The sequence below is a fragment of the Oreochromis aureus genome, linkage group 4 (genome assembly GCF_013358895.1).
Source record: "Oreochromis aureus strain Israel breed Guangdong linkage group 4, ZZ_aureus, whole genome shotgun sequence".
Taxonomy (NCBI): Eukaryota; Metazoa; Chordata; class Actinopteri; order Cichliformes; family Cichlidae; genus Oreochromis; species Oreochromis aureus.
The window spans coordinates 28090943-28105831 of NC_052945.1; the positions used below are offsets into that span (position 1 = coordinate 28090943).

The window sequence follows — 14889 nt, forward strand, 5'->3', positions numbered from 1 at the left end:
CTGTAGAACTGTAACCACGTAAGGTAGCGCAATAATGGTTTTTTTGCATATGAAACAGTAGGAGTTGTACTTGCATCTTATTCCATTAGCTTGCCCTAGGTCACGGTTTCCTTCCACACATAGCTTTGCAAAAATTGCATAAAAAGCACTTCCAGCAACAAAAACATAATATTCCAGACTTGCAGCAACAAAAACATAATATTCCAGAAACAGGCTTTGCCAATCCGACCAGCTGTTCATAACACTTCCTACGTTGGAATATAACTCAGCGCGAACTATCGCATGTCCGCCATTACATGTCCGAAACCGGAAGTGATGTCATTTTCGCGGAAAACGTAGTTTTTTAAGCTTCAAAGCCTATGTTGGTGTTTTTAAAAGTCATGTTTGACTTTATGTTCTTCTGTATCGTTTCTGGGATGCTTAGAAGTCAAATTACACTGCTGTAAATCGTTTATTTTGATGCACATGCTGTGTTTTTGCAAATTTGCATTTATTTATTTTCATTTTTCCTGTAGTATATAAAAATTTGTGTATCTCAAAAATAAAACTATGAAGACACTCAAAATAAATAAATTTTAAGATAAGCTCTGGTGGACTTGGTTCTATGGTAGGTCTTAAAGGGTTAAATAGCCTGTGCAAATATATTAGTGTTGTCTTCTCACTATACATACTCTTAACTTTATGCAAGAGAAAATAAAGTATAAAAAATGACATTTTCGCAAAGAAACTCTGTCTTGTTGTTTTGCAACATGGTGCTGCTTTACGTGCACCGGATTTGCGACATGCTTTACAGTAACTCAAAACAAAGACTGCACCCTCTCCACTCGCTGTTTAAAGACTGCATACTTTCCAGATGACCACAGGTCAGGTGGTATATCGTGATATATATCGTTATCGTGATATAAAATAATTCATATCGTGATAAATATTTTTTCCATATCGCCCAGCACTAACACACGGTGTGATGGATTGTAAGTCATACCGCATACTGGCCTACAAGTAGAAAAGCAGCAACTACATATTTGGTCAAAAGTAAGTCAAGGCAGGATTTACTGTCTGTTTTGGCATATGGAAAATGTTGTGTGGAGGCGAGAAAGAGAAGCATGGATCTATACAGCTAAACAGGAGAGTCACAGTCGGCCTTCACTAAAGCTACTCCTCAGTCAGGTCTAAAGTCTTACATATCACAACATGAAAATGATCTGGTCTTAAAATTAGGTTACGTCCACACTAATATGTTTTCGTTTGAAAACGCATCTTTTTCTCTCCGTTTTGGCGTTTTGTGTCAAGGAAAACGCAGCGTTTTGAAAAGCGGATAGAAAAACACCTTTCGAAAAGGATGACACATTTTAGTCATGTGATGCAGTCATGTGACCAATTAAACTAAGATAGCGGAGGGCATTACACAGCAGTTGTTTTGTTTGCTCTCAGTTTTGACAGCCCTATTAAAGATTAATATCAGTTTGTACATGCTCCAGATAGCTTTTCTTCAAATTCTTTAATTCTCACTCGTTTTTGCAACTTTGTATTTTTGTGTTACTCGCAGCAACAACTTCACCTCATTGTTAGTCCATTTAAAAAACATTTTACAGCGACGTTTCAAAGACTTGGAAAGTAAATGAACGGCACACAGAAATGAGGCAGGTCGAATCGTCTTACATTTCACACATGCGCAATTCTGGATCGTAAGCATTTTCGGCCGTTTCAGTGTGGATGAACAACTCTGTGAAAACGGCTGAAAACGATAGTGTGGACGCGGAGCGTTTATCCGGGGTAGTGTGGACGTAGCCTTAGTCAAATACAACCTGGGATGAATAACAAAAGGTCACATATTGTTACGCTTCGTCGTTATTTATTTCACAAACATTCCCCCGAAATGCAGAAGTAATGTGTAAAAAATAAAGTGCACCCTAATAACAGCACAATGCTGCTGTGCTTGGGATCAGAGTCCTTTTGCACGACCCAATCTCAGCCAAACTTTAGCTGTCAGACAGACAGCCTCATATTTGACTCTAGAATACTTTGGTATACAGAGGAGTTCATGGTCGACTCAGTGACTGTGAGGGGCCCAGGTCCTGTAATAAGCCCAAATCATCCCCCCTCCACACCACTGTGTTTGATTTTCACCAAATATTATGACCAAACATCCCCACTTTGGTCTCATCTATCCATCTGTCGAATGTAGAATGATGCATTTTAAAACCACCAATCTTTCCCAGATTGCTTAATTGCTTAATTACGATGAGTGCTGGTCTCTTTCCTCCTTGGCATTGTGTTAACACACACCTGAAAGCCCCAAACTGACAAAAACTCAGTTTATATGAAGACTCTCACACTTACTAATCATCAATTAATCAACTACACTTGATTAGCAGCACCTGGCGCCATTACCCTCTTAATTCCTATGAAACCAGTGAACAGGGTGGACTTTGACACACTGCATCTGCATTTGGGCGTTGTGCATCTGAAGCCGTATTTACCTAATTTTAAGACCAAAGTATTTGAAAATGTTCAAAATTAAAGAGGGTGTAGTTTCTGTGGTTCATTTTTGACAAGTGTTCAGGGGGATTTTCTTTATAACTTGCTCTTTTAAACCGTATAAAAGCTTCAAGTTGTGCATTATTAGGAACGCGGCCACTTTGATTGACAGGTTGGAGGTGAGTAGGCTGTTGGTTTTCAGTTAAGGCACTGAACTGAATCGTGCGGTTGATGTTTTTTTGGAGCATTTGTAAAGCACTTGCCTGTCAAGACTGATGGCTTGCAGTGTGGTTAACTGTACCGACAACCCACCTGTGGGTCTGTGTGACAGTTTTAGTATTTTATTTGATGTTACTTAGTACTATGTCTATATGTTTCAGCTTGCTAGGTAATAACTTCACCATCTCATCCAACAGAGGTCCTTCACAAACCACTGGGTGGCCATGTTAATCTTCTTTAGGTCTAAATGTCTGCATCAGACTGCTCTACATCAGAATAAAGTAAGCAGAGAATAAAGCACAACTGTTTTAATTTAAACACTGCTGCCTTTTAAAGTTCTTACTGCCCGATCAATAGCGAGACTGTGATCTTTGTCTGAAGCTAATGATGACCAAGCTCCCGACTCCGATGGAGACCAGTGTAGAATACAACTTTTGAGTTGGGTTTGGGAAGAACGCCTCAGAGGGGGGTACACAGCACACACACAGAGTCAAAAGATCCTCTATGAGGCCTTCACTAAAGGATTATTTATACAGTGGCCTTTTGCACTTCAGTGGCCCGGGGGGGGGGCAGGCATGCTCTCCCCTGAGCAGGGTCATAAACACCAGACTGTGGAGCTGAGCACAGAGAGTGGTTGACACACACACGCACACACCACAGTCTGCGGGCACAGTATAGCTATGTAGGAAGTAACACTCAAAAGTGATGCCAAGGTTAAAACAATCATGTCCATGCCAACTTTTATCAGGTTTTCAGTGAGGCAAAGAAACACAGGGAGGAGACCTAAAAACGTGTCCAGAGTTCGTTTAGCTCAGCACTACTACCTTAAACTATCCACCCAACAGCTTGCATTCCCCTGCACCACAATGACAACTTCTTGAAAAAGTGACTGAGTTTGGTTTTGGTGTCTGCCGGGCAGAATCCAGTTTGGCTTTTCAATCACTTCCTGCTATCCCAGAAAGCCACAGGGCCCCGTAGGACACTGAAGACCTCCTTGTGAAGCCCTTTATTTCCTGCAGACTAGACTTAGAGGGAGGCAGGAAGGGAACTCTCCTGACGGCACCGAAATACTGTAGACACTCAGATGGTGGGAGGGAAGGAGCAGGAGAGGAGGCACAAGCATCCCTCGCTGCACTTTCACCCATAAATCAAAACGTCTCTGCTGCGTCTCTCTGTCTCTTTCGCTCACAGTCGTCGGCCCCTACGGCTCTGTTCTCCTTCCAAAAGCTCACTGAGGAGCACGACTCTGGTGCATGTTACCTGAAGACGCTCACTGCAAAGACAAGTTGTTGCAATAAAAGCAATGTTTTCGCCGCGCAACAAATCACAAACGTCTGTGAGGCTACAATTATTTCTCATGCAACTGTACAGACGGGCAATTCTGCAGCCAGGTCTTAAAACCAGACGAGGATTCGGTTACCTATGGGACAAGTGACCTTGACCATTCAGGGCGGCTGGATTCTGCAGAGGATTGCAACATCACAGAGGAAGTTTAACCAAAACCACACTCTAGATGCTCAGGCAGTGTCTTTAGCAAATAAAAAGAGAGCAATAAACTATAACACTGACAGATGTATATATAAATATATATATCTCAAACATTTTTCTGGGGTGACGGCACACGGAGGGTGAAATTTTTTAAAAAATCTGATAAAAGGCAGATGTCTTGAAGGAAATGCATGAAGAATGATGTGTTTTCCAGACTTTTGTCACACGTTAGAAAGTCATTCCAAAGTTGTGACAGAACGTAAAAAAGCCTATAGATGATCTATTATATGGTAGTTGTAAAGAGAAAGGATTACCATAGATTTATGGAGGTTTTGCATATCTCAGACCAAGGTCCAAGTGTTCTTAAGTAACCAAGACTTAACACACGCACACAAAAAGGAGAAACCACACAGCACAAGAACTCCAATAACTGCAGACATTTTTCTATCTTACTTTAAAAACACACACCCACTTATTAACTAATCTTCCTATCATAATTTATACACAATCAAAATTCCATGTTTTTTTCTCCTTTGTACATCTGGTCATAATTACGCTTATGACAAATTATTATAAACAAATGTGGCATGCAAAGCAACTTATTTTATTTTTTTAACTTTGTTAGGAGGGCCACAGGGCCCAGCTTATCCAAAAGCCCAAACACGTCCTTTGATCCATCAGAAAAGAGAAGGAGGAGGGAAAAAAAGGAGAAAGAAACCTGATCTCCGTGTCGATGCATTCCATCTCTGCACGGAGCAGGAATGAGGTCAGGCGGAGAAAGCCCACCAAAGCGCCCGTACACTTCTGCAGCTTTTGCAGAGCAAAGGCCTCTGGGTAATTCTATGGCGGCTGCTGCTGCTTCTACGCAGTGTGTGTTTGAACAGCTGCGCAGGGGAAGAAATTCTGAGCATGTGCATCCCCGCACGCCGACATGCACCGAGCGCACGAGCGCGGGCCATTACGGTTCGTTCATTTACTTTGGGCATAGAATTTATGCTTCGCTTCCTGGACGTTGAGACGCTGCTCGGCCGCAGACACGCCAGCCTCGGTTTCCACTCTGCTATTTGATGTCTGGCCAAAGACAGCTTTGTGACGGATAGTGTGCTAAAACGCCTTTACGATCAAAACCCTCTGCATGGAATGAGGAATTTGGAAATTTGAAAAGAAAGAGCGTGCGGGGGAAGTGCCCTGTGTATGTATTTCTGTGGGTGAGTGCTCGCAGACGTCTGCTCAGCAGAAGCAGTGCGCTGGGTGTTGAACGTCTGCAGGTGGCGAACACGCAGGATCCTGGGGCAAAAACACTGGCTCAGAGGGAGGCAAACTATACGAATGAAGTCTGGCAGCGTCTGCTTGTGTGTGCGTGTGTGGCGCGAAGCCCGACCCTTACCTGACATTCTGACTTTCGATGCCTCCTCGAGAACCATTTGGACTTGGACTGCAGAGACGAAATGGAAACAAAAACAAATCTTTGCTTCTGCATCGGTCTATTTCACATTTCTTCCTGATTGAAGCGTGCCATGCTTACTTTAGGACTAGATGCAGGTTAGCAGAGAGGCGCGGGTCTGTGAACTGTGTGGTTCGGTTGTTGTGATCGACGAAGTATACTCTCCCGGTTGCCGTGTTCCGTATTTCCCATCCCGGAGGTAGAGGACCCAGTTCCTCACAGTTTACATTACTCAGATCTCTGAAGTGTACGAAAACAGCAAACAAAGAGTTAGAAAGCGCAAATTTAATGTAGGGTAGATATGAAACACGTGAAAGCACTAAGCACTGAACTGGATTAAAGCAGACAGCGGGATTGTGAATGTCTGAGAAATCACTTTTATTCTGTTTTTCTTCTTCCTCCCATCTAAAACTATTTACAGCTGCCCTTCAGCCCTTCAGCTGGACTCCAGGGAGACCAAGACGTTCAGAAATTACAGCTACGCTGGCGCTAACCTTTCAGTTTTTAAGATTTGAAGCCAAAGTGACCAGAGCCTCACAAGCAGTGGCTCCTGACAGGCTCCTATCTAGACCAATAAAAACATCCTCTATCACTCATAATCTCATTGGATGCAAGACAGAAGTGATCAGTCGTGATTTATTGAGGGAGCGCACTGAAGGCTGTTTCTACAAATGCACATTTTAGAGATTGTGCATTCTTTCACAATACGGTAATCAATAAGATGCACATGCCTGCGGGTATTACTCAACAGCCTCTGGTATGACTGAGTGAGACCTGTGTGCTGTTGGCCATGTGGTTCGGGCCTTTCGGTACTCATGCCAGAGGACCGAATTGCTCTCAGAGCCCCGTGACATGGGTCTTCTCATAGCATGTCAGGCTCATAATCAGTTCCAGGTTTACGGAGCACTACAAGGCGACCGGGAATAACACGAGCTATGGATTCTGTCAGAGGGACCGTGAAGTATAAGAAAAAAGGATAACTGATTTAGGTGTCTTCCCCATTCCCCCCCATTAAAACAGCCGATTGTCTAACACAGACAGTCTGTGTGCAGTGACCTGAAACTTTTGGTCCTAGCAGCATATCATGAAAACTGGAGCCAAGCAACAAGTTTGACTACATTTATTCTAGAAGCATTTTTGGCTTTAAACTAGTGTTATGTGTATGCATTTGGACGTCCTGTGGAGGATATACCTGGGTACCCTGGGATCGTGCCACGTGCTGACACCTGTCTGAGTATGGAGGAAGTAAACTTGTCCTTGCTGCGTTGTCCTTTGCTCTGTAGTAAGACAAAAACATACAATTAATCGTTCATTATATGTTAGCTTGAACACTTTGTCCCATAATTATATTACTCAATTAAATGTACATCAAATCGTCCAGACGAATTTGAAAAAACAGAGTTGAATCTGTGTGCCATGGAGTGACCCCCGTCTGCATTCAAGCGTGATAGACAGATGGAGTTTAAAAAACTGCTCGAGTCAGTGGAGATCCCAAAAGGCAGCCTGAAAGTGGCGGCGGGGAGGGGGTGAGGTGAGAGACAGGGAGATGAACCCTGGAGAGGAGCAGAGACTGGAGGGGGGAGGGGGGATGTCTGACTCTTTAGTTGGTGAGCTCATTCATCATGGCATGACATATATTTCCATGGAGCTGCTTGCCAAGAGAGAGCTCTTCACTGGCATCCCTTTGGCTGTGCCAGCCTACTTTAACACGCACGTACACACGACCTTACAAACCCACCACTTAGCCGATGAGCGCGCTGCATGCTCGAGGCGCAGGCAGACATCTCTTGGCTCATGCAGGAACCAAAAAGCTGCTGACAGGTTTTACGTGAAACCCCGAAGAATTAACAAAGTAAGGGCAGAGTGAGGACGTACTTATATTGCTGGATTTGTCTGTCATAGATCCAATTTAAAAATAAATAAATGAATACACCCTCCCCCTGGAAAGTCATCTAAATAGGCCAGATTGGATCTTTTTGGCAGGACTGTTCTGTCCTACAGGCTGTACAATGAACACCCCTCGCTCTAGCTGCTGCTTTAATTAAGCCACAGGATCCTTAGAGCTTTATTCAGACATGCTAAGCAAGTACAGGAGGCTTTCTCACGGTCTTGTTACACTGGCTATATGTGCAAATGAAAGGTCACTCTCTGAATCAGCAGCTTTTGGTGTTATCAGAAAAAAAAAAAATTGAATGAATTGATGCCTAAACATCATAAGCTTTACTTGTTTTCGGTCCAGCCGAGGTTGCTTCTTCTGGCACTCATGTTAACTCGATTAAGAGAAAGAGGTACAGAGATGGGGAGCAAAGGAAGTAGAGGACCAAGCATAGCAATGCTTGGAGCCTCCTAATCTGAGGGACTGAGGGCAAAGCTGTGATACGCTTCTATGGCTCTGGCTCCCAAATCCTGCAGATGATGTTACTGTGAGGATAAACAAAATTCCCTTGAGCTGTGCAGGGAAACGCAGCCTGTGTGTGTTTGCTTTTATATGAATGCATTTGATTGTCTGCTTCCAAAAAAACAAAAAATCAGGGGAACAGAGGGGGGAAGACTATGTCTGCAGCCAGCTTTTAACAGTTAGATCAATTCAATTAGATGGTCTAAAACGGAGCCAGTATTTCAGGCTCCTTGTGTGGAGCTGCAGAGTCATGCGAGCAGCGGCCGACTGAATGAGGACACAGATTAGCTGGGCTCAGCGTTGAGCAGGGAGGAGGGCTGAGGCGAAGCAATTAACACAACAGCAGTAGAATGATGGCACTATTCGTTGTGGAGGCAGCTTTCACTGGAGATTTATCTGCATTAAGATTAGAAAATCCGGGTCAAGTGCAGTACTATTAGCACAGTGCACTGAATTATACCACTTTTTTTTTTTTTAAAGATAGTCTTCCAATCTTTTCAGAGAACTCAAGTTCAACTTCACCATTTCAAAAGAACTGAACTGATTAGTCAGATTAGTTAACCTGTTTGTCTGTCAAGAGGAGTAGGAGTTTATCACTCTTGCCACCAGTAAGAATAATTTTATTATAAGTGATAAGTATATTAAAAATTCAGAAAAGAACACAGAGAAACAACAATCAGAGGATGCCCTATGAGCAATGGCTTGGCGACAGTGGGAAGGAAAAACTCCCTTTTTACAGGAAGAAGCCTCCAGAAGGACCAGGTTTAGGGAGGGGCAGCTATCTGCTTGGACTGGTTGGGCGTGAGGGGAAGAAGAAAGGACTACAGACAAACTGTGGAAGAGAGCCAGAGATCAATCATAACTAATGATTACATTCAGAGTGGCGAATAAACAGTGAAGAAGAAATGCCCAGTGCATCATTGGAAGCCATAACTCGTATAGGAATTCTTTCAGTGCATTTGCAGCAAATGAGGACAGTTTATCAATCTTCTGCAATCACTTACTTAGAACAGTGCAAAACCTGCAAAAACCATGTAAATGTGACATTTTTAGTCTTTTCACCAAGCTGTGCGCATGTTCACAAATACTAACCGTATCCCTCGGGAAGGTCAGGGTGCGTGTGCAGATGGGTTCTGCTCATGTAGTTGCGGTGCCTCTGCGAACGGACCCGTCTCTCCTGTGCCCGCTGGTCACCGTTGCTCGGCGGTAACGCTGTGGTGGGCGTGGCGCCGTTCGTGCTAATAGGCGTGTTCTCGTCCACAATGCAGCTTAGAGGACGGCCGGGGCTGGAGTACTCCGATGCCGGCCTGAGAGGGGAAAAAGGCAGGTAGGAGGAGTTTAATAATTAACAGTAGAATGTGGCTGAGGTCAGAATCGAGTAATAAATACAAAAGAGGTTGCTTGAGACATTAAGAAAGAGAACCTGAGAACAAAAGGCAGAGGAGAAAAAGAGATGCCTCTATTTCCGCTTTTCTCAGCTCCTCCATATCATTTAACACCACTGTCTGAGGCAATTTGTCTGACACCTTTTTTTGTTTTTTCCCCCCCTTCAAGGAGCCCACTCAATTTTTCTCCAGAGCTCCCCAGTTTGGGAGCACTGAGGTCAGTGATGTGGATTTCCATCAGCCTGCTGCTGTTTGATTTAAGAGGTCTGGCTTTGAGATTCTGCAGGGGCTGCAGAGTGTACTCACCTGGTAGGCCTCTCCCACTGTGTGGTGCGTGTGATGTGGTTCAAGTACTGGATTCGCCCAGACGCGGTCCTCCTCTCCTCCCAGCTGGCAGCAGAAACGTACACAGACACAGCACACGGTTACGCAGACACAGAAGCATCTAGTAGACGCACTGCCCCCTTTCACCACATGCAGATATCGTATTCTTATATGAATTTCAAAAATAATCTCTCTTCTGAGAAGACGAGAGAGTGCCCCCGATTCACTCACCCATCTGGAAGATCATTGTCAAACAGCCGACTGCAGTCCACCACAGGACCTCCTGTGCCTATCCGGTCCCTCGACTGCAGGCTCACTGCAGCAACACATGGCAGACAGATGCACACACACACACACACACAGTGTTACTAGACTGCAGCTCACAGCGTAGGCACAGATATTTTATCCATGCACAAAATGGAACTTTGTGTCTTTATTTGAAGCAGGAAAAGGGTTAATTTTTTTAAATCAGAGGTATGCTGAAGGGTCTGGTTAAACGAAAAGGCATTTCTATCCAGATCTTTTTTTATTTTTAAACTTCTGCAGGGAGCACAGGGTGAATCTGAGCTTCAGTGATATATTTTACACAAAGTGTGACAAATGAAGCAGATTTTCAAGCAACAATAATAAGCAACATTTGGCAGGCCGCATTCATTTTGAGCTGTTTATACACGTGAGAAGCAAAACAGAACACTGCGGTTCACTGCAGCTCTGCCACTTCTACAACCTCTGTCAAAGGAAGCTATAAAGTATCACCGGATAGTTTTACACCGGCCACACAAAACCGTACTCACCCACAATCTGGCCCCTGACTGTGTCGCTGTCGTTGGGACTCAGTTTGTTCAAGTCTAGTCTCTGATCTGTTCAGGAGAGAGGGAGAGAGGCGAAGAGGAGAGAAAGAAGCCAATCAGACAGACAGGAAATGAGAATAGAGATGAAAGAAGGAGTAAAAACAGAAAGGAACAAGATTCATCAGCCTCAGAAAGACACATGTAAACTAGCGTGTGTTGGGATGTATTCATCTCCCCGCACACTTTGGATAATTCCCACTGCTCTGTATCATTTACATCACTCAGAGTCTCCGTCATTATCTGTCTCTCATTCTTCTGTCTGCAGACCACAGCTTGGCTGTGCCCTGGAACAGATGGTCTGCTCTGTGGAACAGCCACTGGCAGTAAAAAAAAAAAAAAAACTTACTGAGCATCGGTACAGAGCGGGCTTCAGTTCAAATGCTGGGGTCAAACATTTGACAAATTTCAGTACAAAGCCTGCACTATTCCGCTCAGCCTTAGCGTGGACATGAACTTCTGCCAAAGTCTGGAAACTCTTTGTCTGAACTTCTTAAAGTCTGCGGAATTTGAGAGTGAGTGAGAAACGGAGAGAGATCAGGCGGAAAGGAGAGAAAGGAAAAAAGAAGTTGCCTGCAGACATGAGAAATGCCACTATCTGCTCTCTGTTGTCTGGGTGTCATGCAGATCAGCTCAGGATGTGTGTCTAGACTAAACAGGGACCAAAACTGGCAACGGTCGAAGCGTTACGAGGCTGGCCGGAGGTCAGCAGCCACTGACAAAACAGAAAATGTACTCGTGCTGAGGTTGGATGAAAGTGTATACATGTAAATACTTGCACAGTCATATACAAGAGGACATGAAACATAAACGCTGCAATTATATATAAATGTTACAGTCAACTCGAGACGCTCTACAATTATACACAAAAGTTGTACTCTGTGCCCTCGGTAAGGCTTGTGGAGGGGACCGAACGGCAAGTGCTGGTAAAAGCACACACACAGACAAAAGAATGACAAACGCACACAAGGGGAGAGACCACAACAGAGAGAACACTACATATCTATGCTTACTCTTAAATAGCTGCACAATTATGCATGTCTGCGTGAAATGACCGGTTGTCTAGATCGGCAGACGGAGATAGAGCGAGGTTAGTCACAATGGCATTTGTGTGTGTGTATGTGTGTGCGCGCACATGTTGCCAGTCTACAGAGGAGACTCGAGGAGAAACCCGAGGGGTGAGGAGAAGGCCAGGAGAGAGAGAGAGGGAGAGAGACAGCGAGGGGAATAGCGGAGGCAAACCACTCACAGCTGTGGCACAAGGTTCAGGTTTCCTGTGTCCCTCCAGGAAAACAACAATGTCAGGAGCTTCTAGGAAAACTGGTGGGATTCTTTCACGGTTCTGCCTACAAGACCGCAGGCCCATGGAGCAGGTACTGGCTCAGACTCACTCCAGACCGCTTTTGCTGAAGCTACAACAATCTGGCAGGGCGTTTATATAGGGAGCCATTAACTAAGGCCTTCGTCTCATTTATCCAGTTAGCTTCTGACATGAGACATTTTTACCGTAATTGCTGGGTGATGTTAAATGGCTCTTCCTGTTCTGGCAGGGGCAGAGTGCTGACCCCTCTCACACCCCGGTCTGGCCTCTGTCAGGCTTAGCGAGTGAGACAGGGCACTAAATGGAGCCACTCTAAGTTGCAGTCGCTTAGCTCTGGCAGCAGCGGTGTGGACAGATAGTCCAGCTTCAGTGAGCTGTGGAGGTCTGATGGCCGTAAATGACAATTTAACTGCTGTCATCTTCTCCAGCAGATTGTAATGACCTGAGTAAATCAAATAACACATAAAGAACTAATAGAAAAAAAACCCTGAGGTGATCCAGGCATATTTTAAAGTACAAGATCCAGATAAAATAAACCTCACATCAGCCTGCTGTTGAGGTTGGCCTCCTCTGCCAGCTTTCTTCCGATTGGCTACCCCTCGCAAACAAAAGCTTTGAACAGCATGTGGGTGGAGCCCTATGACTGAGATGACCATATTAGGAATATCTGCTCTTAACTACATCATACAGAGCCACGAGCACACAAAAAAAAAGTCTGAAACTTAGCTTTTAGCATTTGTCACACTACACATGTGTGACAAATGTAAGGAAAACTGTAATAGATCATCTTTAAAGTTTGTGATTTCATACTCGTTTTTAATGAGATTAAGTCCCTCTGTCTCATTAGCAAAGCACCGGCTAATCCTAGCAGCTGCTAATTAATGCAATGAACATAATAACAGTCAGTTTGGAAGGAAAAACCCTCTATTAAGAGTGAGGGGACAGAGTTCTTTAAATCTCAATTTTAAGGAAGTCCCGTTAAAGAAAATGTCCTCAAACAAAGACTGGGAATACCATATTTCACATTATAATTCAATGCAATATATTTCGAAGGAGCCTAACAGTGTCTGCATGTAGTCAGCAACTGGCTGTCAAGCAAAAGTACAATGCAGCAGTATTTTAGTATGTTTATTATCAATTTTCACAACAACCTGGAGAGGACTCATGTTTTAACTTGTATTCATAACCTATTAACACATTTAGTCTTCAGGACCTTCAGTATCTGACTCAGAATTATTTCAATATGTCAAATATATATTTCATAATAATCAACCGACAACTATCAGGAAGCATCCTTCTATTAACTATGCTCCAAAATATTTTACATTTCTTTAATTCCTGGGAATTTAGTGCTCCTTCTTGATAACATCCTTTAATCAAAGTCTCAGCAGAGCTACACAGACCACCCTCTCCCCTGAGGCGGCCTTAAGCCAAGCCGGAGACAGATTTTCTTCAGCCTGTTCTAGTCTGCCCTCAGGTCCCGCCCCCCCAACTGGACATGCACACTTCACCTGACCCAGGAAGAATCTGTGAGGCATTCTACCCACCTCATCTGGCTCACTGCAGCAGAGCTGTACTTTAAGTCTCTTCTGAAGGACTGAGCTCCACGCCTCATCCCTCACCAACTCTTTGGAGGAAACTCATTTTCACCGCTTGTATCTGTGATCTTATTTTTTAGGTCACTACCCGCAGCTTGAGGCTCCCATCTCTCCACATCGATGAAGACACTCCATGATCTGCCTGTCAATTTCTCCATCCATTCTCCGACTACTGACGTACGAGATCCCGATGCACATTTGACAAGAAACATCAACAGTGCACTCCATCCTTTTCCCACCGAGATTCATGAACACAGACTTAGAGCTGCTAATTTCAACAATAACTATAAGCAGCATGGTTGCTTTTTTGGGGCCAAAAGTACGAGGCCAGCGGGCAAAATTTTAAAAAGATCCATCTGGTCATAATGTTCATAATGATAATGTTTGTACAAGCTTTTCAGAGGTATAAGGTTGGGCTGGAGATTTGAATATTACAAGAGCCGTCATCTTAACCTGGATGCAGAAATCTATACGCATTAAAGTATATTACTTTGCTACTTGTGCTGACACAAAACGCCAAATATATTGTTAATCCACAGAGAGCTACACTGTTAAAGAGAGCTTAGGGAAAAAAAGGGAAAATTAAACACCAAAATGTGTGGTAGATATATTAAAGCATCACTGGCACTTACAGCCTGTGTCTTTAAGGCGGTTGATAGCATTGGACAGAAGGCGGACACAGCCCAGGAAGCCAGCTCCTTGCTTCTTATGGATCTTCTTGTGATTCCACACGCTGATGGTGATGGAATCTGATTTTCCAATGTATCTGTGGGGAACGAGAGAAGGAGACATAATAAGTACACGTATTTAATGATATTTGCCATAGAAACTCTCTTTTACTGCTCAACAAACAGACATCTGGTGAAAGGTAATAGAAATTTCCCTGAGGATTTCCCCGGCACTACAGCAAAGACACACCCACGTCACGGAGGTTACTACTAAAACTCCTTGTCAAGGACTACAAAGCGAGGCGGAGTCGGCACACACGGATGTGGAAAAGGTAGGTGAGCAGGCTCAGAGGGATTTTCTGATCCTGTGTGTCTGAGTAGAAGACGAAGCACCACAAGTGGAGTGGGATTCTCTGAATCATTTATCACAGTCACACCAGCCATCCTCAATAAAAGTGGGACAGAAGGCCATGGTACTCCTGCGATGACACCACAGCAACAAAACCACTTTAACTGTAAAATGCCCCCTGATCTGTCGTCATTTTAAATACTCTCCCAGAGTGCGGGGGAAATGAAAAAAGCCCTACGTTTTGCTACAAAATGGATTTTTAAACTTGGGCTGACATCGAGTTTTCTTTTGGCTTATACAATTTACACACAAGACATTTTAAGAAAACCATTTTCCTCAATATATGAAAAGTACAAATGACCTTCTTTG

The 14889-nt window shown here is 43.9% G+C and overlaps 1 protein-coding gene across 2 annotated transcripts in view; it reads right to left on the minus strand.

The window, feature by feature from the left end:
• Positions 1-14889, minus strand: part of smurf2 (SMAD specific E3 ubiquitin protein ligase 2) — a 56228-nt gene that overhangs the window by 9094 nt on the left and 32245 nt on the right. For both annotated transcript variants that reach the window (XM_031748641.2, XM_031748640.2), the window contains 8 exons: positions 14136-14269; positions 10531-10596; positions 9968-10052; positions 9719-9802; positions 9120-9334; positions 6822-6906; positions 5711-5869; positions 5573-5620 (listed from right to left, as the gene is read on the minus strand). In XM_031748641.2, coding sequence (XP_031604501.1) covers positions 5573-5620; positions 5711-5869; positions 6822-6906; positions 9120-9334; positions 9719-9802; positions 9968-10052; positions 10531-10596; positions 14136-14269 — 876 coding nt within the window. The remainder of the gene's footprint in view (positions 1-5572; positions 5621-5710; positions 5870-6821; positions 6907-9119; positions 9335-9718; positions 9803-9967; positions 10053-10530; positions 10597-14135; positions 14270-14889) is intronic.